The sequence below is a fragment of the Leptopilina boulardi genome, unplaced genomic scaffold (genome assembly GCF_019393585.1).
Source record: "Leptopilina boulardi isolate dan_hultmark-lab unplaced genomic scaffold, ZJU_Lbou_2.1 LbouV2_137, whole genome shotgun sequence".
Classification (NCBI taxonomy): Eukaryota; Metazoa; Arthropoda; class Insecta; order Hymenoptera; family Figitidae; genus Leptopilina; species Leptopilina boulardi.
Genome location: NW_026137682.1, coordinates 2,172,344 through 2,198,880, shown reverse-complemented (window position 1 = coordinate 2,198,880; position 26,537 = coordinate 2,172,344). Strand labels below are relative to the sequence as shown.

At 24.5% G+C, this 26,537-nt stretch overlaps 2 protein-coding genes across 6 annotated transcripts in view; both read left to right on the top strand.

Annotated features, from left to right (window-relative positions):
• The window catches only part of LOC127291445 (dnaJ homolog subfamily B member 3), a 28,761-nt gene extending 11,219 nt beyond the window's left edge, over window positions 1–17,542 (top strand). The window contains exons 2-7 of one of the 2 annotated variants that reach the window (XM_051320591.1): window positions 8,798–8,905; window positions 11,252–11,361; window positions 13,555–13,665; window positions 15,189–15,365; window positions 15,739–15,988; window positions 16,109–17,542. In XM_051320591.1, the coding sequence (XP_051176548.1) occupies window positions 8,841–8,905; window positions 11,252–11,361; window positions 13,555–13,665; window positions 15,189–15,365; window positions 15,739–15,988; window positions 16,109–16,208 (813 nt within the window). In that variant the 5' untranslated portion in view covers window positions 8,798–8,840 and the 3' untranslated portion in view covers window positions 16,209–17,542. The remainder of the gene's footprint in view (window positions 1–8,797; window positions 8,906–11,251; window positions 11,362–13,554; window positions 13,666–15,188; window positions 15,366–15,738; window positions 15,989–16,108) is intronic. The other variant, XM_051320590.1, reaches the window with a different exon arrangement.
• A 208-nt stretch (window positions 17,543–17,750) lies between these two features.
• LOC127291446 (GTP-binding protein Rheb homolog) lies at window positions 17,751–26,146 on the top strand. 4 transcript variants are annotated; one of them, XM_051320592.1, is made up of 6 exons: window positions 17,751–17,917; window positions 19,254–19,373; window positions 19,518–19,589; window positions 20,090–20,297; window positions 20,420–20,549; window positions 21,189–26,146. In XM_051320592.1, exons 2-6 carry the CDS (start codon window positions 19,325–19,327, stop codon window positions 21,276–21,278), a joined length of 549 nt encoding a protein of 182 aa, XP_051176549.1. In that variant the 5' UTR covers window positions 17,751–17,917; window positions 19,254–19,324; the 3' UTR covers window positions 21,279–26,146. The 4 variants fall into 4 exon arrangements, with proteins under 4 accessions (XP_051176549.1, XP_051176552.1, XP_051176551.1 ...); XM_051320595.1 differs by having other exon boundaries at window positions 17,757–17,888; XM_051320594.1 differs by lacking the exon at window positions 17,751–17,917 and adding an exon at window positions 18,152–18,472.
• The last annotated feature ends 391 nt before the right edge of the window (window positions 26,147–26,537 follow it).

Genomic DNA, 26,537 nt, shown 5'->3' with positions numbered 1-26,537 from the left:
ACAAAATTTTCTAATATACATGTATTGGCCCATAAAAATCATTAGTTAGAATTTTGATTTGAAAAGATTTTATTAGTTATAATTATTTTTTAGACGAATTTTTATTTTTCGAATTAGAATTTGACACAATTTCCCTTTAAACGAATTTTTATTTGTCCGAAATTGCAAATTGCCAAGCAAATAATCAACAGAAAGATTTTGGCGCATTTTTTAACATTGACAATTTTATGGATAATTTTTGATTGGTTGATTTTAAAAATGGCGCCAAAATCATTTTGTCGATTGTTTATTTGGACATTTGCAATTTCGAACAAATGAAAATTCGGCGTTTTAAGAAATCTGTACAATAAAAGTTCGTTTAAAAAGAAATTATGTCAAATTGTAAATCGTAAAATAAAAATTCATCTTAAAAAATAATTATATCAAAATTCAAATCAAAATTCTAACAATTTTTATGGGATAATCATGCGCCCCATAGAAGGATACACAATTATTCAATAATATATAATTCAAGGCATTTACTTATCAAATTACATAGATATTTATTATTATGATTAATTATGTATTTATATACAGAGATGTGTATTTATTAAAATTAAAATTTATCACTGTTATTGATGTTGTATAATAAACAAATATCAAGATAATTCAAGAATTTTTACATTTTCAAAATTTTATCCAATGAGAGGAATTATTTTTTTCTATTTATATTATACACTATCTAAATGTTGTAAAAGAGGTATATAAAGTAACAGAATACAGAGTAAAGCTTGTAATTTATAATCCGGATTAAGATCCGCGTTTTTCTAAAATTTGCGAATGATGTCATATTTAAGTTAAGTCGAGTAGTTTCTGATAAAAGAAAACAAGCACAAAACTGGTTTAATACAATCTGAAAATAATGTCTATTAATATTTAACTGTGTTTGCGACTTGAAATAAATTGCTTTCAGTATATTTTATATTTTCTTATTATTAAAGTGCTTTTAATTAATTGATAATAATTTATTATACGTATATAAATATAGGAGATCATATATTTCTTTATCAATGAAATATTATTAAGGATTTATATTTCGGGAAATTTATATATATTTGGTTCGGAAAAGTTTTAAAGTTTTTTAAAGTTTTAACGAATAAAGTAACATTTTACTACTTTAAAGTAAAACCGGAACTGCTCGCAGTTTCTGCGCATTTCTATCAATTTTTACTCCAGAAATAGTAATGTTTACTATTTTTGGAATAATTTTTACTATTTCTGGAGTAAAAATTGCCGGAAGTGCGCAGAAACTGCGGAAAAATTTTTCGTTCTTTAGAACGTTCATCTTTTTTGATATAATTATATATAGTAACATAATTCTATACACATAGTTGTATTCAGATTTAGCGCTTTAAAAAATAGAATATGTAATTCTGTTTCTGGAAATTCTGGAAATTTATTGGCTATACTTTTGAATCGAAAATATACAATTGGCAGTTTTTTGTGTGACCTTCAATAGTAACCAATAGTGTGAATGGGAACTCCATGTGGGTGTCCCCTTTTAGTTTATGAGTTCATTCTTAGAAAAGGCATCCAAACCCTTAATTATAATGTCAGTATACTTATATTATATTATTCGATCAAATATTATAATTTCAATGTGGTTTCAAACTATGGTATTGTTGAAAATTTAATTACAGCCATATGAGAGAGTGCAAAATAAAATCGATTTCATAAGCAAAAGATTGTTTATTATATGTGCGCCGTGTGACAAAGTGTATATCTAGAGAAGAAGATTTTTTTTTTTTATAATTTGTATAGAATATTGAAATCTTCTCAGGTGCCGTGGTTGGAAAGTCGCCCACGACAACCCACGTTCACAGAATATGATAGACCAAATCCAAATCCAAAATTGAGATGACTCAGAATAATAGCGAGAGACTTTTGGCTTTGGCCTCTTTTAATTTCAAGCCAGACCTTAGAATTACGGAATAGATGAAAGAACACGTCAACCTAACGAATACACGTTTTTTTTTTTTTTTTTTTTCATTCAGTAATTTCTACAACCTTGTCTTAATACCTACTTTTTTCATATTTAAACTCTTCTACTTGTGCAGGTATATTAAATATCTTTGGAATGACAATTTTTTTTTCTTTCTTTTTTTATTTATTGAAAGTCACTTTATTAATTATTTATAAAGGGGCGGGTATTATTATAATTGTTTTTTTTTATAATTTCGATTCTTGTAATTGAAAATGTCTATAAAGCACAGAAGAGATTCTACTTTTCAGAATAGTAAGAAAAAAAAGAAAGTTTTCTATTATTTTCCTCATATATAGGAAGTACAGATTTTGAAATTTTTACTCTTGAAAAATACGCTTTCACCGTGTTCTAATTAATTTTTTTTAATTATTTTTATTTGTAGAATTAAAGATATTTAGAATTTCATTGGGTAAATTGGTTTTGTTTTTTCTTTGGTAATTAATCTTGGTCTGTTCTTCTTTTTCTCTTTTTCTCTATAGTAATAATAATAATAATAATAATAATGGACGTTGGAGTTTGAAAACTTATTCTTGACACACGTGACCTGTTGGATTAATTATCCGCATAGTGTTACAAATAAAAATAGCTGATTCAGTGTGGCATAGAGGAGAGTTCAGATATCCTGTACAGATTCATTTTGAACGTTGTTTATACCGTTATTATTATATATGTATACACTACTTGTGTTGCAAAGCTGAACATAAAAAATAGCTATACAAAATTTTCTCTCATTATTCTTTCTTTTTGCTATATATTGAAGTCAAAATATGGCTTTAAAAAAATTAATTACATTAAAAATTCTTTATTAAAATAATATACAAAGAAAATTAAATAAAAGACAACATTTAACGGATGATCAAAAATTTTCCAAATATTATTATTTTTGCAAAAAAAAAAAATTAATATGAGATAGAATCATAAAGATTGATTATTATTATTGTTATTGTGAAATTTATATAAATAAGGTGCGAATCATTCTTGTTTGAAATAAATTTGAATTTACAAAATTAGAAATAAAAATATTTGCTCATTTAAACATTATGTAAACATAAATTATATCTTGTTTAAAATTATTATTATTATTATTATTTTAAGTGAAGGGAATCATTGAAGGAGCATTAAAACGATTATATGAATTTTATAAAGTTTCAAATGACAGTTTTAATACTTATGCAACTAGTTTCCGTTGACCGTAGGTCTATTAAAAATAGGTGGGATAGAATTTACATATAGGCAGTTCTCAATGTTCGTAAGGTCACTGCAAAATACATTTCAATGGAATGAGAACTTTTCTTTGATAGCTTACTCCAATAATTTTTTTTTTATTTAAAATTAAAAAAAAATGTCTCTTACTAATGTAATAAAGATGCAAGTTAAATATATGTATATAAATAATATTTTCCATACGAAAAATGACAATAGATTTATATTTCAACTTCATCAGACCGGACAATGAAGTTATACACTGAGAAAAATATGCTATTGAATCAACAGCATTTCTGCCAAAAGCATAAAAATTATTTATTCAAAAGCATATGCTATAGAATCTATATAATATTTTACAAATTCTATAGCATATGCTTTTGAATCAATAATTTTTATGTCGTTGGCAGAAATACTGTTGATTCAATAGCATTTTTTTTTCTCAGTGTACAGTGTTAAATGTACAACATTAATAAGGATGTTCAACCCATTGACATTTTTTGGGGTCTTTACACCAATTTTTTTTCAAAAAATTTTTTATCTTGAGCATATGGGTCTTAAAGTGTACAAATTAAGGTTTAATTTATGCCTATATAGAAGTCTCTAACACTTCAGGTTAAGGAGAAAAAAATACTGAAAACTTTTAAAATCACTGTGTTTGGAGACTTTACTACGACTTTACTCAAAATCCTGACGTTCAGCACAGAAAAATACATTGGAAACCACTCCGAAATCTAAAAAAAAGCCTTATTTTGTAGACCTGTGTTATTTAACGTTTTGTGTTTTTTTTGTTTAAATTAAACAAATAAAATTTTTATCCAATTATAGCTATAGTTTCATTTGGCATTAATAAAACCAATTTTAATTTTGATGTTATGTCAAAGGGTTGAATTCCTTTTTTATAGAAAAAAAAAAAAAAAAAAAAAAAATGCACCGTATGAATCAAATGTTCTTCATATAACTAAAGAAGCTGCTGTAGAAAGATAAAGTGAATCTTAAGAGATGCAAATAATATTTTTCTAATCCCTTCTTCTCCCCCTTTTTTTGAACCCCCCCTCCCCTCTCATTACTTCAAGCGAGTGATAAATAATTTTCATCTCTTCGGTATGGGTCCTTCTCGCAGTTGGCTGTCAAAGCGGGTGGCAATAAGTGTTGCTTTCGTGAGTGGAGGATAAAGGAGTGACCTCCACCTCCGCGTTTCGTTCTATTCTGGATACGAAGTGTATCTAACTTTAGATTATTTCGTTGGCCCAGTCTTTGACTCTCTTTCTCTTTGAATCCCGCGAGTTTTCCGAAGATCAACGATACTCTTATATGACGTCAAAGGCAGGAAGCAATTTTCCGCCAATGTTGCATTTCTGAATTTCGCATATAACGCACGCGTATATATTCGATGTGTAATCAAGAATAATATTATAGTAACCTGATTTTTTTTTTGTTCAATTTTTTTTTTTTTTTTTGTAAAAATGCCAGTAGAGTACGATTTTGTTGTTCTGTGATCATCATAATATATAAAAGATGTGATTCTCTCATTATGTTGGATACAGTGAAAGAAGAAAACAAATATTTTCATGTATTTGAATTCTGGATTGTCTCCAAAATTGCTTTATAGAAATTATAGGTGAGACGATCTCTTATTTTTTTGTAAGTTATCTTTTGAGTAAACTTTGTTGATAAGATTTGTTTATAATTTGTTAATTTTTACTTCGGTGAAGTTCACAACGTTTATGATCAACGATTTAGAAGAAAAAGGTTACTTTTACTATACTTTAAAAGTAAAATCTGAACTGTCCGCAGTTTCTGCGCATTTCTGGCAAATTTTTACTCCGGAAATAGTAAAATTTACTCCAAAAATAGTAATAAAATTACTCTTGAAACAGTAAAAATTATTCCAGAAATAGTAAATTTTACTATTTCTGGAGTAAAAATTGATAGAAATGAGCGGAAATTGCAGTCAGTTCAGGTTTTACTTTTAAAGTAGTAAAAATTACTTTATATTCGTTTTTCAATTGTTTCCGTGTAGGCAAAATATTAGTTATATATTTCGAGTCAAAAATAAGTGACACGCTTTAAAGCAAATAATGATAGATTATTTTTTTTAAAGTGAAAATGCACAAAGAGTATCAATTCTCAATACAATTACATCTAAAATATTCAATAAAAGCTGATTTTGAACTTATATAAATAAAAAGGAACTTTTAATCAAGGTAAAACTGTTGTAAACATAACCTATAATTCGTTTGCTTAGATCCCTTTCTTCAGAGCGCGTCACATAATTTTTTTTTTCAATTGTTGATTATGAGCGTTGGAAACAATTCTTACAAATCTTGTAAATGCAAGAATTTAATTACACTAGTTATTAGGATTTATATAATTCAATTGAATGTAATATAAATTTTAAGATATTTTTTTTTAATTCTTCCAATATTTTTGCGACCTTTAAGAACGTTTATTTTAATTTTTTTTCACCAATTTTTCATCACTTATTGAAAAAAATATATATAAATTAACGATTAGTTGATAATTACTCAAAAAAATAAATAAATAAATAAATAAAGCAAAACAGAATTTATAATTATTGATAATTTTTTGAGAAAATCATGACGAAAATACAAAAGAAATAAAATATATCCAAGAGGAGAACTTGGAAAAATTATGTAAAACAATTTACTGATTGTGAGTTTGTTATTATTTTTCTTTTTGCTTTGTCAGTTGATCCAGGACAAAAAACAAATGACCACGTGTTTAATAGGCATTTGTTAAGTTATTGTTAGTTTCGTAATTTATGCGTGCAATCGTGCGCGTTGATTTAATCGTGAAATGAATAAGAACTTATTAAAGAAATTATATATTATATATATATTTCATATCAAAATTTTCACCTGGTGGAAATAATATATTATTAACTATATATATATAAATGTATAATTGTATAATTTCTTTGTTTGTTCATTTATTATGAAAATGTTCCATATTTGCGTATATTATAAAAAAAAAAAATTATATTTCTTATCAGAGAGTGTAAATGAGTAAATACACACTCGATTTTCTGTCTTGACGTAAAATTAACCTAACACACGATGAATAATTTAAGGCTTATTATACTATCTTGTACTGAACACACGTGTGTTAAGCTTTGATAAATTTTTTTGCATTTCATTTTTTTATATATAAATTTTATACTTGCATTGCATTGTAATATAAATTTTTTTTATTATTTAAATTTAAAATTTTCATTCAATTTCCATGAAAATTTATTCTGTATTTTTTATTAAAATGTTTGTTAAGAGTTCTTTGCAATAAAATTTTTTTATTTTATTTTTATCTATCTTTTATAAATATATAAATATAAACTTTCTAACTTTTTTCTCCAAAGATTTGAAGAAAATTATATATATATATATATATGAGTAAAATATTATTTTCATATATATAATAAAAAAAAGGGTTCCGGAAATGACGTTGACATTTGACAAACGGTACTAGATTTGTTTTTTTTTTATTTTAAACTGTAAGTACTATTCGACTGATCAATAACGGTTAACCTCGTTTATTTCTTTTGTTTACTGACCCTTTCACTCAAATGAAAAAATTTCCATTACTTAAATATTTGAACTGAGATTGAAATATATATTTTGTTAATTAGCTTCAACGGAATAGTAGAGGAATTATAAAATTTTTTACTGATTCAAAAAAAAGAGAGTTCCATTAAATTTCTTCCTTTTCTTATAAAACATTTTTATTATTATTATTATTATTATTATTAATTATTATTTCTAATAGTAATTATTAGTTAGTACTATTTTATAAAGAAAAGTAAATTAGAAAGTACGATAAATTTTACTTGTATTTGTAATTGTAGAAAAAAGTACAATAATTTCGTGAATGAAAATTTAGAAAATATTAATTTCATTCTATCCAATTTTTTTAATTTATTTCAATTGTAAATAATTCTTTTTTTTAAATTCTCACCTTCCTCTTATTTCTATAATTATATAGATTTAAATTAAATTGATTTCATAATTTGACAATTTAAATTTATATCTAAAATTAGTTTACTATTTTGAAAAAAATTTCTCCCTCGCGGATATACAATTATATATAATTATAATAATTTGTACCTTAATCGGTTTTGTTTCTCTATTTTTTTTTCTTTGTATATTATATTGGAAAATTGGAATTAAATTACGTTGGGTGGTTCTTATCAGTATTATTACATTGCAACTTATTTGCTCACGTCCGTTTTTAATATAGTGTTATTACGTCGTTAAATGCACCATTCGAACTTATGTGACCTCGGCTCCTAGCTTATAATTCAATGTGCTTGCGGGATGCTTGTATTTATTACGCGACTAATAACGGTAATGATAAAAAAAAAAAAAAAAAGGAAATGAAAAATCCTCAATATACCATTTTTGCACACACAGGCAATCGACATTTTTTTATGTACTTATTATGTACAAAAAGAAAAAAAATTTTATTCTGTCATTTAAAAGAGATCTGGCATTTATATTTAAGAGCCACTTGTAAATTTCTCTCGTTCGAAATTTATCGTATTGCAAAATTCCGTAAACATCGTCACTCATGACGGATCTGGATTATAAAACACTTTTGAGATTAATCCACTTTAGAGTTTATTAAACTCGCTTCGATTCCGAGAGAGGAATAATAGTTGAATGAGAGTAAATTGAAGTCTTTGTTTGAGTAAATGCGAGAAGTGCTTTTTGTTTAGGTAGATTGGAGTTGTTTTTTTTTTTTTCCTTTTTTTTTTGTCAGTTAAGTAAATTGGATGTTTTCATTTGTTTGAATAGTTTAGGAGGCTTTTTATTTATAAAGTTCTTTAAAAATAAATTAAAATCTTTTTAATTGTACATACACTGAAAAAAAATGTATTTGATTCAAATAATCGATAACTTGACTAATATCAAAATTAATATTTATTTGTATCAATTATTATTTGAGATAGTATTTTTTCAAATACAGAAATTATTGATTCAAATACAGTTTATTTAATTATTATTATTGTTATTTTATTTATTTAATTATAATCAATTATTTGAATGAAATAAATTTTTTTCAGTCTAGTCTTTGAATAAAGACAGATTTTTTACAAACAGTTATTTTATAAACAATGATTTAAAAATTATTCCAATTTTTAAGAAAACAATTTTGTTTTAATGATTTATTTTGAGAAAGAAAAGAAAAAAATAGGGATCCATTGGATCTCAAAGTAACTAATAAAGATTTTTTTTATATATATGGGAAAAACGATTTTTGAAAATGATATTTAAGAAAAATATACAAATATTTATTTATTTAGAAATATAAAAGGAATCTCTATTTACAAAGCTTTGTGGTTTTTTGTTTAGTATTTTTTTTTTTTTTTGTCTTCTCTTTTTTGCGAAGAATTTTGAAAATTCATATTTAGAATAAGTAAGATGACAAACATTGTTTCGAGAGCATTTTCAATCGTTCGTTTTTTGCATATATCGGATCGTTGCCAATTGGCCACGAATGGATCGGTGTCGACTAATAGCGATAAATAAACGTTACGTTGCATTGTTCCGACAGGTGGTTGCCTAAGACTTGACACTCGATTGAGAAGACAGGGACAATGGTTGACTACTACAGAATCCTCGATGTCTCGCGGACATCTTCGAGCGGTGATATCAAGAAAGCGTAAGTACATCATTATTTACAATCACGATAAATGAAAAAAAGAAAGATATACGACACAAACACCTATAATGAATTCTTAATTTTAAAAAAAAAAATTGCTTCATTTTTAATTATATTTCTTGTTATTCTTTCAATGTATAACTTTTTCTGATAATACTTATTTTTTTTTTTTTATTTATTTTTCTTTATTCATTTCTATAATATAAAAAAGAAAAATTTAATTTTTAGAAAATAATTTTGCTTTCAAAAAATTTTTTTTATTATTTGTAGATTATTATCTTTTTTTTTTTTTGAAACGTAAATTTGAATTTTATCATTCATTCATTTTTTTCTTATATCCAAAATTAGAAAATTCATTCTTGATTTCACGAGGCTTGATAAAATAATATACCTGAAAATAAATTATAATTTTGACCCTTAAAACTAAGTTTTAAAACTTTTGCACTCATATATACATTTTCTATTAATAATTTATGCATTTAAAATAATTGTTTGATTATTCTATAAAAATTTGTTTGCTTTTGTTTTAAAATGAAAATGTAACTTTCTTACGGGAATATTGATTGTAATGATAATATATAATTTTAATGATCATAAATGGTCTTTTCTATTTGCATGAAGTTTGAACTCTACGATCAATCAACGTAAACATTTGTAACAGTTTCTTTACTTCACACATTCGTCTCGCGAGAAAATTGATAGACTTCTGAAAGCACACAGATACACACAATGATTAATGGCACGTGTAGAGACTTTTATTGAAGATTCTCTCACTTCTGAATTGTTCAATAGCTATTCTTATAAAGTATAACAATTTATTTATTTTTTTTGATTTTAATTAGAACAATTTTTTTTTCGTATTTAAAATTTTGTTTTATTTAATTTTATTTTCAAAAAAATCCCTTCTTTATATCAGTTATATTTAAATATTTCTTGAAATTTTTATTCATCAAAGAATTATGAAAAATATTTTTTTAGATAAAAATTTTTTATAATTTTCTATCGTAAAAAATAATTTTGTTGATTATAAACATTTTGGACTTGAGTATCGTAAATTTTGATAGGAAATTTGAAAACTATTTTACGCGACCTCTCTGAAATATTTTAAAAGACAAAAACGAATTATTAAAAAATTTGCTATTTAGAGAAAATAAAAAATAAGTTTTGAAAAATTTTTGAAAAGTTTTGATAACGAAATTTTTTTTGTCCATTTGAAAAAAAAATAAATTGAAATTCAAGTTTTCTAGATGAATTATTTTTGGGAAATAAAAATGATGCAATTTTTGATCCTTTGACGAGTGACGAAAACGTATTTGTATATATACCTAGTTCAGTGAACTCGTGAATTTCAAACTCTATTTAAAAGAAACACGTGCTCGAGTTGGAAACAGAAAAATCATCAGGCCTTTTATTATGTTAAATCCACTCTCTTTCTTTCTTTCTTTCTCTCCTTTTCCTTTTTTCCTCTCTCAATGTTCTCTCGTTGCATTAGTGGTACATCCGAGGTGCATTCGAGGTTATTCTCAAAGGTCTGTGACCTGTTTCACGGTCGTGGCACCGAATAGCCACTGTCAGAGAGAAACCTCCTACCAAAATAAACTTTGTCATAACTGTTGGATGAATTTTCAGAATTCATTGTCTAAAAAAGGGACAAAGCGATCTAATTTCAAATTTCCTGCTCCCGTATATAATTTTATATATTTTCTTTTCGCGAAAGATGTATTCTGCAACACCGTTTCGTTGAACTCAAAAATTTACAAGGCGAAAAATATTTTATTTCATTAATAAAAAAAAAAACAATTAAATATTATAATTAAAATAAAAAAATGAAAATTTTAAAAGAAGTAAAATAATAAATAAATAAAAAATATTAAAAATGACAATTATGGAGAGAGACTGGTGAAACAGTCCAACAAAATTTTTGTTGTGATCAATTTTTTTTTCTTGCAATTTTGAGTTTTTTAAAATTATAATACACTAAAAGAAATTGAAAACCAAATAATTAGGTAGTTAATAATTCTTTTAATAAATGTTAAAATTTTTTTAAACAATAAAATTGGTAAAATGGTCAAAAATATTTTTTAAGTTTAAAAATAAAAAATAATTTTAGATTTTAAATAATGCTAGAAAAAAAATTTGTACAAGATAAATATCGAATGATTAAAATTTCACTGGACCCTCCCCTTAATTGAAATTATCTTTGTTTCGAACTTTTTCATATTATGAATTAACACTTTTCATAATCAATTATTGTAAATTAAATTTTATTTAAATTCATTTTCTAGTTGTTTGTATTTTACAAAAAAAAATATATACTGTTTATTAATAGTGGAATTTTTTTCACAGTTACAGAAAATTGGCCCTCAAATGGCATCCAGACAAAAATCCTGAAAATTTAGAAGAATCAACGAAAAAATTTAAAGAGATCTCAGAAGCCTACGAAGTACTAATTGACGGTAAGAATTTCAAAAATTTCTACATTTTTTTTTTCTTACATTGTTAGCATCTTTCACTCATTTTGAAATACATATATATACATGGTAGAGGCTTTGCATTAGCTTTTCCATAGTCCTCGCATTTCCTTTATTTTTGGAATACTTGAATTAAAAAAAAAAAATATATATAAATATTTACAAAAATAAAAGAAATTATAATTAAATAAAAAAAGGAAAAAAATATTTTATTTTTACAACACAAAATTTGGTTGACATTTGCGTATAACAAAATTTTTTTGGTTGGTTCATTAATATTGTTCTTTTTTTTATTGTTTCAATGAAATTTCGCTGTTTATTTAATAAAAAATTTTAAATTATTACAATTTTTCTTCAATTTTTGGATGAAGCAATAAATATTTTATTGATCTGACAAAAAAAATGTTACACAAATATCAACCATAATATTTTATTGTAAAAGCGAAATTTATTTTCTTTATGGTTTTTCATTTTTGAAAAATAAAAATTATATTTTTAAAATAAAAAATAAAAAAATTCAGATATTAATTTCATAAAGTAAAAGTAGAAATTATAAAGAGAAGTTTTAGAAATAATTTTAGAAGCACTAATTTTAAAGCAATATATAGACTTTGATGACAATAGATTACAAATGTAGATGTGTGTTATGCAAAGGTGTGTCAATAATTGTAGACCGCTTAATAGTTATAATTGAATTAAAGCTTTAATCAGGTTCAACGTGATTAGAATTAAATTAGAGTGTGTTAGAAAATAGTTTTAAACACCCACAATGTGCATATACGTTTTGGCAATCGCTCCGTGACGATTTAATTCTTCTAAGCTTATAAATAAATCCATAACTATAAAACAATGCTCAACCTATTTATAATTTATTCGATTATTATTGATATCGTTTTCATGCACGATTTATTTACAAATTGTTAGAAAATCATTTTTAGAAAGTATTAAAAAACCGTAGTAAATAGTTGAAAGAGAATTTCATGCGATTTATATAATTATTTTTATATTATATTTAATTTTAATAAAAATTGATTATTTTTAATTAATTTTTGAAACTTTTAAAATATTTTCAATCGATTTTGAAAGATGCAATAAATTAAGAAAAAATTTTTTGGAATTAAAAAGAAGCTGTTTGTAAAAAAAGGAAAATTAGTTTTTAAACTTGAAAATAATCAATCTAATAGTCGAGAATTAAATGGTTTCTTTATCTTTATCAAATCCTTTTGGTTTTAGTAATAAAATATGGGGGTGAAAATTTTTTTTTCTTTCTCAAAGTGCTAAAGCGTGCATAAAGACACTTTGCAGTAAAGTTTTATTATCATTAAATGTTCCTGGCGTCGATAGAGACGTTTTAAAGTTGATTGATGTGCAACCCTGAACAAGGACATGCGCCCATGCAAACACAAATATCGATTGCAACCCTCTTGCAAACTGCAAAATCATATAAAATGAAACTTGTGTATTTTACATTGTCATTTCCGTATTTTTCTATTTTTTTTCTCTCACCAATAATACTACTATACAGTAAAATTAATTTATTCATTTGTCCCTTTTAAAAAAATGCAAAATCGATAAAAATTCATTGCCTATATTTTTTTTTCACCAAATTTTTAACGTTTTCAAATGTATAAAAGTTTAAACATTAAAAAAAAATAACGAATCATTTGGCGAATGTATAATAATTTAATTAAAGAAATATTTGTGCCAAAGAAATTGAGACGCATGAATACATTGTACATATAAATTATGAGTCCGAATTTTTTGGGTTTCAAAAAATGTATAAGGTGGAATTTCTTCTTAACTGAATTCTTATTTTATTTTTATATTAAACCGAAAAAGCTGATAAATGAAAAATATATTTTTAAAAAATTTAGTAAATTAATTAGTTTGTAAAGAAAAAAAGATTTTAATGAAAATAATTAGATAAATTTTTCACATTATCAAAAATAAATAAATATGAATTTATTATACGAAAATGAATTTGACAAAAATTTTATAAATTAACAAAAATTGAAAAAAAATTCATAATTTGCTTTACATTTTTTTTTTAAATTAAAATTAACAGTAAAACTAATATGAAATACAATAAATAATCGCTATATGCATTAGGATTCTATGAATCAAACAAAAAAAAAATCTGTTTGTTCCCGGATTGTGATGATGTATCTCGGTATCCAGATGCCAAAAGGAGAAGCTACGATCAACGATTATATCAGAAGGCATCCTCGAGACCAGGCCGTGGATTCACCTATAGGAGTTTCTTTGATTCTCCTTTCCAGCGATATTTCGGTACACCGTCACAAAAGAACTTTAAGAGTGTCAAGCGGTGTTCACGATAAAGAAAAAAAAAATGTGAAAAGTCCAGAATTTCCATCAGAGACTATTTGCATTCTTGTTTTTTTTTTTTTTTTTTTCTTTAATTTTTCATTGATTTTTTTTTCTAAAGCCTCAATTTCATTTGAAAGCATTGTTTTAAACATTTCCTTTATAAAAATCCTCGCATCAACCTTTTCAAAACTTTTGATTTAATTTTTTTAATTTATGTACTTTTTTTGGGGAAAAAATTTTTAAAAAATATAATTTTTAAATTTTAATCTTTTAATTAAATTTTGTGACAAAATTAAAAAAAATTTTACTTCTATCGTGTATAATATAAAAAATTTGAATTTTAGAGAGATAAATGTTTTTGAAAGTAATTGAATATAATAGATGTTTAAAAATTAATTGATAACGAGATAAAAGAAAAAAAAAGTTTTCTTTAGATATAATTTCTTTCTTAAATTATTCTCAATGAGATTGTAGAAAAAAGAATATAATTTACTTACGTAATGTTGCATCAAAACATTTCATTGATTAAATTGACCTAATGTAAAATAAAGTTAAATAGATAAAAATAGTGATTGAATTCGAAATTCTAAAGATTTAAAACATTATAAAATCTATTCTCTACTATAGTTTGGAATAAAATTCAATGTCAATTCAATCTTTAAATAGATTGTTTATATAAAAGGACAGTCTTTTACTCCAAAAATCTATGTGGATAATTTTCTTTTTCTTTTGTTTTGAATCATATGAAAAAGTTTAATAATTTTTAATTAAATATAATTTACATTTTAAAGAGGATTTAATAATATCAAAGTATCTTAAGTAATATTAACAGAATTTTTTCAAAATTTTGAATTGCCTCACTCTTAAAGCTTCTCTCACATTCGGTGTCAGAGACATTTAAAAATTCCAAAAGAATTAATTTTTTTAATACCATAATTTTTATTGGTTCGTTCACCTACCCTTTATAATAATAATAATAATTTAAAAAAAAAAACTATGCTTTCTTTTTGCCCTGCTATTCTCGTCTTTTAACAAAACTTATTTAATTTTCCTAAGGAGAGAAAATCTTTCATGTTTGTGAAATCTATTTTTTAATTGCTTTGAATTTTGTAGTCGATTTTTTCCTTTAATATATATCGAAACGAGATGTTATTATATTGTTCAAAATTGTATTAGATATAAAACAGTTATATTAAATTTTTTCAATTAAACATAATAATTTTTTTTTTTTAATGAAAAAAAGAATAGTTATAATTTCACAAAACTGTTTACAAAGATATTCTCTCTTGAATTTAGAGTGCTGCAGTGGACTTCCAAGGAAATTTGACCTCTTTCCGTGAACTAACTAGCCTGCATAATATTGCTTTATATAAATAAAAAAAAAATTATAAAAAAATGGATTGAAAATAAAAGAAATTTGAAAATTGTTTTTGCATGTTTGTGAAATTATTTTTTTTCTAATTTGGTATTGTTTGTTATTTCAGAACGAAAGAGGCGAGTTTACGATAAACATGGAAAGGAAGGTCTTCAAATGCCAGGAGGCAAGAGACGTCATGAAGACGACTTTGACGATGTCTTTGCCGGCACATTTGTCTTCAGAGATCCTGAAGATGTTTTCAGAGAATTTTTCGGTGGCACACCATTTGAAGATCTATTTGGAGGTGAGGTTTATCAATTACTTTTTCACAAAACAATAAATTATTTCATTAATTTTTTTTTAATTCTAATTTTAAATAATTAATTTTTTTTCATATTTTATTCATATTCTTTCAAAATTTAAACAATTTTTTATATTACTATTTCAAATTTTTTAAATTTACAAAATTCCAAACTTTGTTTTTTAAACAATATTTCTTAATTAATTTTCCTGATTGTATTGATTAATTTTTTTTTTAAATTTTCTACAATAATAATAAAGAGATTACGTATTTTTAGTAAATATGGAAATATTTATAAATTATAGTATAATTTTTAGGAATTTATCACTTGGAGATAAATTATATATTAATTATTAATTAATTTAATTTGTTTCAGGATTTGGTGGAAATATATGGGGAGGAAGCAGGCACAGTCATTCTAGTAACAATAGCTTAAGCACATCTTTCTTTTCACCGTTTGCACCATTCAATTTTGGTAATTTGATAGGCAACGGAGGTGGAGGAGGTGGAAATTTCACAACTTTCAATTCAGTTAACACCTTTAGTGGACCTAGCAGTGGATCTTCTATGAAGCGAACCAGCACGTCCACGAGATTTATTAATGGAAAGAAAATCACCACTAAAAAGTAAGACAAATTTTTTTAATAAAGAAATTTTTAAATGTCCTATACCAAACATTGTTGAAAATATTTTTCTATTTTAAATAATTTTGTATGTATTATAAATTAAAAAAATTTCTGTTTCAGAGTAATTGAAAATGGAAAGGAGACAATAATGTCCTATGAGAATGACATATTGAAATCGAAAACAGTGAATGGAGTGCCTCAATCCATAACGTACAGCTAAATTTTTCTCTCATTCGCTCGAGCTTCAATAATCAATTAAAGAAATTCCTCTTCTCACAATTCTCACAATCTACTGCTAAAAAGAAAACGAAATTCTTTGCAAAACCGACAATGTCACTTTTATCAATGTTCAATCATGTCTGACGATTAACACGTTTCCATCATGGTTGATACGGTAATATTTAACCGTTCAGCCATTATTTGAGTAACGTTATTTAAAAAAAAAAAAAAAACTGAATAAAGAAAAAACAAAATTAAATTAAAACTTGATGAAAGCTTTGCATCGCTGGTCGACGTAATGCTCTTGACTGCACACTTTCGTCTAATCCTTCAGACTAAACTAATGACTGTGATAGGGCGAGCAGTTCGAGCGAGCGGATCCTAAATCTGAAAGTTACTAATGGAAAGTGTCTCCAATTTTTTTTTGTTATCATCAATTTTTCGACTCTTCTTTTTTTTTTTAATCAAGTTTAAAAAAATGTCGACAAATTATCAAAATTATTTTAAAAAAAAATTTGTTTTTAATTAAATTGAAATTAAAAATTTTAAATTTGCTATTATCGAATATAATAATTAGCGAATTATTTGTACTAGTGATAATAATTTAATTTAAATAATTAACTTAAGATTATTTCATTATCAGGGTATTTTGATAATAATTATCTAATTTTGCATTTTGAAAAGTAATAATTACAAATTTTCGATAATATTGATTTATTTAATTCCTTAATCCAATGATTTGTCGATATTTCATAAATTCAGAAAAAAATCAATTAGTAATTAAGCAATACAGAATTCATATCCATTTTTAAATATCACGTTCCAGTGAAAACGAATTCTCCGATTTAGAAGTAATATTTTCGAGATATCCGCATTTTTAGAAGTTTTTAATATTTATGTATGGATTTTGTTTCTTTTTTCGTTTCGTTATTCTCAATGAAATGAAAAATATTACTTCTGTCAGAGAATAAATTGTCTATAAAAATAAATGTAAGATTATTCCCGATAAACTTGAAGGTACATCTTACATTGAAAGTTTAATAAGCATCGTAAATAAGTGTAATGATTGTCAAATAATTAAATTATTCCTATATAGTAACATAAAACATTCAACAATACAAATTGAAACGACTTTGTGAATCAGAAAGCTCATTCTTAGGAGCAGTAAGTATTTTCTCAATAGGTTCCATCTTTTTAGCGTACAACTTAAGTTTATCTTATTTTACCCTTTCACTTAAGTATATATATATAATAAATAATCGCGTATGTGTATATAATGATAAAAAAAAAGCAAATGTTAAGCTTCAAAACAAATACATTATTATGATTCACTAACGTTTTTATTTTTAATCTATCCTTATTTTACTCTCATAATTTCAGATGCAGAACCAGTGTTATTTTACAATTTTCTCTCAAGTATTACTTACATTTTATAAACTTAATTTTTTAATTCATTAATTATTGATAATCTGTTTTCGTAAAAAAAAATGTTAATTTAAATTTCGCGCCACAGTGATTTTTAAACGATAGTTCCTACTTTGTCCGCAAACATTAAAACCTAACCATTTCCTTCAACTGTCAAAGAGTTGTGTGTTAATTTCATTATAATATTTATTATTATTACATATTCTTCTTATTATTAGTTTATTAAGCATTTAAGGAATGTGTTAGCATTAAAATGGTAATTAAAATACTATACTGGAAGTACAGGTAATTTTTTAACTTACCTAATATGTTTATGGAGATTTAAATGAATCTATTACTTTTTTTTTAGAATTAATAAATTTTTATTGAAATAATTGTTTAGTAATAAATGTTTTATTATTTAATGTTTTCTTTTAGTTTTGTGATTATCTTAAATATAAAATTAAACAAATTTAATTTTAAGGTTATGTTTACTTCTGTTTCATTGTTGCCAATAGTCGTGTACTTTTTCTATACCTATATGCATCAGAGAAAATTGCCAGTTGTGTTGTACAGTGCATCACTCACAGCGTTTTCAGTGAGTGGGCAGTTGTAAATTGCGTTTGCGTGATAGACACGTTACGTTTTACTATATAAATTTTACCAATGTAAACTTTGTGAATGTAAACTTAAATTTTAATTACGTATATACAAATTTTCATTCGCGTATACACGCGCTTTATAAGAATTTGTTTTTCGTGCATTACAACAATTTTATGAAACTCGTATTTTCTTGATGTACAAATATAATACACTGAAATATATACTCAATGTATAATTTTTAGTGTCAATTGATGTTAAGTGAGTGAACCGTATATAGATATATATATATATAAGTTTTGGTGCGTTGTGAACAATATTTACACGCTCTTTTCGGTGCGTGTTTCCGTTAACATTGGTTTTTTGCTTATACCAGGAAAAATATATAACCAAGGATATCATACAGTGAATAAGAGCAACAAAAAAAAAAGTAATTTCTATACAAAGAATGGCATTTACCTTTTTTTCTGTTATTATATGACAGTTCATTTTTTTTTATCAAAAAAAAACATACACTCATCTTCATGCAGTTTATTCTAAGACGTAGATGCCAATGGAAACTTTATTTTACTTTTATTTCGAAAATAAAAATTTGACTTATTGACCTGTTTCAAGCATTTATGCATTTTTTAAGAACGTCAGAATTTAAAAAATTCTTTGTACTGATAAAAAGAGATTTTTTATTATTCGAATGTTTTACAAGAAAATAGATTATTATAGATTTTATTGTATGGAAAAAAAACTTGAAAAATTTTAATTTTTTTTTTCGTTTTTAGGTATTCTTAGTAAATAAAGTTTTTATGAATAATTTTTTTCTTTTTCGAAAGAGTATTTGCATTATACAAGAGTATGTTGTTGTTTTTTTAAATATCGCGAGAACGAATTCAAACGCATGATTCATGTTTTTAAGGTTATTTTTCTTGACCTACATTTTTGTTTTGTGAATGAAATAAAAAATTTCGAATTCATTAAATGATAATTAGTTTTATGTTAGATAATTGAATTAATTTTTAATTTTAATTAATTAATTCAATGATTGCAGGTTTTAGCAGTTAATATTTTGCATCATGCAAGTATTTATATGTATGCCTTAAGTTTCACATCTGCTGCAAAATGCCAGCAAAACAAAGGAAAATAGCCATTATGGGTTATAGATCTGTAGGTATGTTGATTTTTATTCTGTATATATTTATATTATTTTTTTTTGTTTAATTGAAATAATCTTTTCAATTAGTAAAGAATATTTTGTTTAAATAAGATTTCTTATGAAAAAACTAAATGAAATGAAAATGATTTTTTCTTTTAGGAAAATCTTCACTTAGTATACAATTTGTCGAGGGACAGTTTGTGGACTCATACGATCCCACTATTGAAAACAGTAAGAAGTACTCTTTTTATCTTGCACGCAACTTCACAAATATAGTATATAATTCCACCGTTATTATTTCCTGTAGACCCTGACAGCAATCGCGTTCTGAATCCTCTATTGTTAAAACAGTTTTAGACAAAACTCTTTGTTTTTTTTTTTTTTTTTTTTTGTTGGTTACATCAGAGAAGAACGTTTTCTAAGTCCTAATGTAATCAATGAAAAAAGTTTTCCATACTTTAATGTACATAAAATCTTTCATAATTATCTGTAGATCTTCATTTAATTTTTAAAATAATATTTTTATCAAGTTATATTCTTTTTTTAAATTTTTGTTTAATTCTGTAAATCTTGTTTGAATAATTTTTAAGTGCATAAAACTATTTTTTTTTTTAAATTAAAAATTCTCAAAAATTTGTAGTACGTAAAATCCAGGAAAAAATTGATAATTAGTCCAGGATTTGTTAAGATATTTAATTGACGACAATAATGTTTTTTTTTTATTTTTAAAGCTTTTACAAAGACAACACGTGTCAATAGTCAAGATTATGAAGTTAAACTGGTCGATACAGCCGGTCAAGATGAATACAGTATATTTCCCACTCAGTACTCGATGGATATTCATGGCTACGTCCTAGTATATAGTATAACTAGTGCAAAAAGTTTTGAAGTTGTGCAAATCATTTATGATAAATTACTAGATATTACAGGCAAAGTCCAGTGAGTGTATTTTTTTTGTATTATTATCTTTAATATACATACAAGTTATTTCAATTTTTTTTTTTTTTTTGTTTGTGATTTATCATGGAAAAAGATTTAAAAAATTTATATTATTCTTACAGTGTACCTATTGTCTTGGTAGGAAACAAGACTGATCTTTATGTAGATCGAATGGTCACTACTGAACAAGGGAAACGCTTAGCCGATTCGTGGCGTGCTGTCTTTCTTGAAACTAGTGCTAAACAAAATGAGGTACGTTTATTTATCAGAGCTGGTAATTAAATTTTTATATTTATACACAGGGTGTCTACTGATTAAGAATTATAATAATATACTAATATGTAACATAACATTTCCAGTTTGAAGGGAATTTTATTTAAAATATTACTTTTTACTATAATTTCTGATTTTGAATTAATTAAATAGTTAATTTAATCCTGTTAAACATAAATATTCCAGCATTTTGTTGATAATAGGAAAAAATATTTCCCAAAAACTAATTAGGTCGAATTTTATAGGGACAAATTTTTATTAAAGCAAACTTGTATTTAACTGAATATTTTTACAACAAATTATCTAGTTTAGTTAATTTTCATTTAAGAGAATTTAAAATATTTTTATTTTCTACAATTTTTATCGAACAAAATTTTCTTAAAATCAAATTTTTATTTCACATAAATTTCCATTAAACAGAACTTTTATTTACCCGAATGTTCGATAGAGAAAATTTTTATTAGAACGAATTTTCCTTTGATTTTTTTTTAATTGAATATTTATTTATCATTTAACATCAATAATAAAAATTTTAACTTTCACGTTATTAATTCATTGTAAAAATTAATCTTTTAACAATTTATGTCAAACATTAAAATAAAAAAATTTTATTTTCAGTCTGTTGCTGATATATTTCACACTCTGTTGACAGAAATTGAAAAAGCAGATGGCAATGTCCAAGAGACAAAAAATTGCGTTATTTCATAAATTAACAAAAAAAAAAAAAAATAATAATAACAAATATTTAAAATAAAAAAAAAATGCAATTTATCTTATTTCCTGTTTACAAAAAAGTCATTTTTGAGAAGCAAGAAACTTTTTTTAAATCTTTTTTCTCAATATTTTCAAAAAGGTGCATAACAATTAAAATATGTAATATCCAAAAGTGACAGTTTGTGAATAATTTATATTTTATACATATTATTATAAATCACCTTATTTGTAAAAGAAACCGTGATTGAAATTAATTTTTAAAAAATTTGATTTTTTGATTACTTTAATATTTTATTGAGATTTTTCATTTTTTTTTTGTCTTTTTACTTTACTACAATTATTTCAATTTGAGGTTTTTTTTAATATAAAGTCCATATCAAAACGACTTACAAAAAAATTGGTAAATTTAAACAATTTTTATTTTTAAAAAATATATTATAAAATAAATAAAAAAATTTTTTTTATATATCTTTTTAAAAATATAACGTGTAACATTTTTTTTTTATTATATATTTTTAATATTATGTAAGTAATGGTATAATGCGCACTAAGGAAAAATAAAACTACATCTGTTAAACTGGTCATTTTGAAGTGGACTTATTCGTATTGTATATTTGAGTATTTTTACAGGAGACATTTAAAACGCATTGCGTAACTTTTAATGTGACGCGCATCATTTTAAATATTCTCTATCACACGGTATGCTGTATGTACACTGTATGCAATGAAAAACTGTAAATACAAAAAAGATTTTGACGTCAGATGAACGTCAGGATATATAAAAAAAAGAATCATAAAATAAAAAAAAAGATTTAAGTTGAAACTTGTCTATTTTTTCAGAAAAAAGGAAAACGGATTTAGATAATATTTCCCTCGAAAAAAAAGAATCTAACAAATTATAATAAAAATTCATAGAAGGATTTTAATAATTCAGGTAAAGGACTTTATTATGGATAAAGAAAAATTATTTTTTTTTTTATCTGAACATGAAAGATACCATTTATTTATCATCTTTTTGGGACAAACAAGTTTACAGGAAAAGGACACTTTGAATAAAACGCAACTGCCAATCATTTTTAGCAGGTTCAAAGATATACATAAAATTGGATTGTTAAAATGTAATCGTCATCACCCATGTTTTTTTTTTGTTTTTATTTTTTTTTTTTTATGTTATCTGTCGTCTAAACGACACAATTATTATTATTATTTCACAGCGGTACAAACGATCATAATTGGAAATAGAAACACTTCAAAATTTAAGAATAGTACTCACAAAAGTACATTTGCTTGGTTTTTACTTCCCCCCTCACAATGTACTAAACTTATTATTGGTTATTAACGATTATAAGCACCTCGAAGTCTGAACGAAAAGCGTTTTATTATTATATATTATAATAATAATCTTCGAAGAAATTTCAAACATAAAATTATCACTCGATTAAAATTCGACAATGATCACATGATAAACTATATATATATATATTATAGTAAAGATACAAACAGGAGATTTTACAGGCAAATATCGTTAAGCTCAAAAATGTTTACTTAACTCTACTCTTTGTCGAGCGTCTTAATTTTTAATTAAATTTTTATTTTATCTTCATTTTTTTTATATAATTATATTTATATAACGCTCGTCGAAAATTTGAATTGCTCGTTATTTCATTTATTTTTCATCTCCCATAAAATTGACATTGAACAATTGGCAAGCAACTAGGATATATTTTTTTTTTTACATAACGAAAAAGCAATGCCTAAATGTGCAAATTTATCTTATCACGCACAGAATTGAAAAAAGAATTTTTTTTTCTCTTAAAACAAAAATCACAAGAATAAGGTACATTATACAATATGAGAGTAGATCAAATTTTGTTGGGCAGGGCTAATCACAATATTTTTTAAAAAAGACTCTTTCTCTTTTTTTTTTTTTTTTTTTTTTGATTGCTTATATAATTTTCAAAACAGTTGATAATTCACAAGTTCATTCTAATTCATTATCTTTTTTTTTTTTTCTTTGAGAAGCTGAAATCTCTATCACAATAAACTTTCGTAGTTTGTATGTATATATATAATATTAAAAATTGAAAGTGATTTCTAGTTTCCAGAAAAACACTTATTAAATAGATATTTTCAAGTCTATTATGATTTCAAGCAAGTGGACTATCCTTGCAAGAATTATAATTAATTATGCGAAATAATTTATACAAAAAAAAAGTCGAACATACATTAAAAATAAAATTTAAAATAATAATTTGATCAAAATAATAATACAATTTCATATTATATATTGACGATAAGAAATTAATCACAAAAGAAGAAAAATCACTTGACAATTCTTGATTTTTTTTCTTCTTTTTTTTTTCGTTTTCAATGATCGAAGAAAGAAAATGAGACTTTCTTCGTAAATATCAGTCATATCCGAGCTCAGCAGTGATTAGCCTCGCGATTCATAATACAATAGTAGTGCACATCGTCAATAATTGATTCTACATTATAAAAAGCGAATTTTTCATATTTATTTATTTTTTTTTTTGTTTGTTTACTTATTGAGCAAGTGTCTAAACGCTTTTCCTTTTTTTTTTTTTTGTCTAACTAGCGGACTAAGAGTAAAGCTACGCAATAATATTACATTTAAAAACGCCTCTGCGTCCTGCTTCGAAAGCGCTGTCGCGTCGTTTATTACTATTATTATTATTACTTTTTAATAATTCTAAAGAGTTTTTCCACTATAAATTCGTTTATTACACATTATTACGGATAGTATAGCAGTGACACGGCATAGTTTTACAAAGATTAACGATTATTATTATTATTATTATTTCCCATCATCAGAAGAAAATCGTACAAACATCACGTGAATATTTTATTATGAAATATAATAATTGATAAAAAGGCACACTCAATAAAGAAGATTTATGAGGGGTCGTCAATTCAATATTGATATCAAAGAAAAAATTCAAATACTCCAAAAATTGATTTTTTTTCAAAGAAATTAAATTAATTAATAATAATTGAATATTAGTAATTTAATAATAGTCGAGTAATTCAATTTTGTATTCTATTCAAGTTGTTGAATTTATCAATTTAATGTAATTAATATCTCAAATGTACGAATTTTTTTCAAAATAAAAATAAAATTTTTCCAAATTTATCAATATTGAAAAGAAGAAGTGAAAATTAGAATTCTTCAAAAAATCAAGTCATTTAAAAACAATAAATGCAATAACTCGATTTTCGGTCATAAAAGAAAATTAAATAGTAAATAAAATTTATTTCGTATTTTTCCATTAATTTTTTTTTTCAAAATTTTGTTTAAATAAAAAAAAAGTGTTTTTAAATTTAATAGAAAATTTTTCGAATTTTTTCTTTGATTTTCAAAAAAGATGTTTTTTTTCTCTTATATTAAAAAGACGTTCGCTTCGAAGCAGTCACAGCAGTGTGCGACGAGAAACGACGAAATAAATAATCGTCGTGTTCGAATTTTACAGTCGGCGTTGAATTTTTACAGCCTTCAAAAAAGCTTGTACACATATATAATAGTAAAATAATATATAATCATAATATTAATTAATACAATATATCGTTATTTGGAGCCCATGGGCGCAGTAGGTACAGCGTTATTTTTTTTTTATTTGTTGACAATTATAACGGACTCTAATTAATATATAATTAATTATATTTATAATTATAAGGTACAATATGTGCACGGTGGTCGTTGTGTGACAATGTGTGTATGTGTGTGAGAGAGACGTGAGTGTCGTCGCGCTCTGAAGATATAATAAATGCGCTTCTATCGAGAATAAGTCACTTCCTTTACATATATTTTTTTTTAGAAAATCTTTTTCTTTTTTTTTTTTTTTTAAATACATAATACATGAAATTCATATGGATAGTGACTTGTTCACGACTTGATGCGCATCGAGTATATAAAGGTTTTCTACCACAGCCCATTTAATGATATATATCATTTACACATATATATATTAATATTATTATCGTTACGGTGATATATTATTCTTTTTTTTTTTAATAATTAGTAGATACGTATATATAACATAACGGAAAATATAAAAAAAAGACCTTTTACTAAACTTGTGTCATTTGTCAGCCCCGAAATATTTACTAATCTATCTTTGTCTCCTATCGAGAAGCACGTTCTTTAAACTCTCAATCTATTCAAAAAAAAAAAGAAATAATTTACAGTGTAAAAAAAGAAGCTCAAAAAGTGCCGATATGTTTTTATAATGGAAAAATAATCACATGAGAAATTGTCAAATTTTTGTTTTTTTTTTTTCGTCAAAAAATTTAACTTCCCCCCCCCCCCCCCCTTTGAGTTTAAAACGTGCTCACGAAGGAAATTGCTACTACTCGGAAAGACAAGCGGCAAAATACTGATTATATCAGAGAAGAATTCACTGTATTAGAAGCACGACGTGAAGTTTAACAAATTTCTATCTAATCTATAAATTGTCACGTCAACTAGTGGAAGTTAAATATTGCACTATCTGAAAAATAAAGAATATAAAGCTACGAGAAAAAAAAAACCCTCAAAAGGAAGACGGAGAAGAGGCGACGACACTTCTCCGAATATTTTCAATTTTTTTTCCTTCTTTTTTTTGTTTTTTTTTTTTGTTTGTTATACTTAATATATATCGATTAGGCTTCGAACAAACTTTTAATAAAATATATCAATCACAAAAATGTCTAATTATTCTTTAAATACAAATTGTGTAAAAATTCGACGGACTTTGCGCGCACCGTCCTTTTTTTGTGTGGAGAGTCACAAAAAAATTTTTTTAAGCCATTTAGACCTTATATAACTAAGAAAAAAAGTAGCATTTTCAAAAGCAAAAAAAAATAAATAAATAAGATTTATTTTGCGGTTAAAGCACGAGGAAAGCTCTCGATTGTCTTGTTTCTTTTTTTTTTTTTTTTTTTTGGCAGTCAAGTACTGATTATTATCAAATCGATCAGTTCATAATACATATATATTATATATAATTAATAATTCATCATTTAAACACTAATCTAAAAATTCGAAAAAAATCTTATTTTCCAAAATTCATTATTGGCGTTTTTTTTTCTCTTTTCTACACCAAAAAAAATTCTATAATATCTATACTAATATTTGTATTAAAAAAAAAAGATATTCGAAATATGAATAGAAATACAAATCACACAAGTGTTTGTTTTGTTGTTTTGATTTTTGTTCCACGGTTTTTTTTTTTTTTTTTTTTTTTATTTTTTTTATTT

Bases quoted from the DNA above. Each gene is read 5' to 3' on its own strand.
- LOC127291446 (XM_051320592.1), top strand. From the start codon at position 19,325: ATGCCAGCAAAACAAAGGAAAATAGCCATTATGGGTTATAGATCTGTA. The intron at 19,374-19,517 runs GTATGTTGATTT...TTTTTCTTTTAG, and splicing joins TATGGGTTATAGATCTGTAG to GAAAATCTTCACTTAGTATA. The intron at 20,550-21,188 runs GTACGTTTATTT...TTTTATTTTCAG, and splicing joins CTAGTGCTAAACAAAATGAG to TCTGTTGCTGATATATTTCA.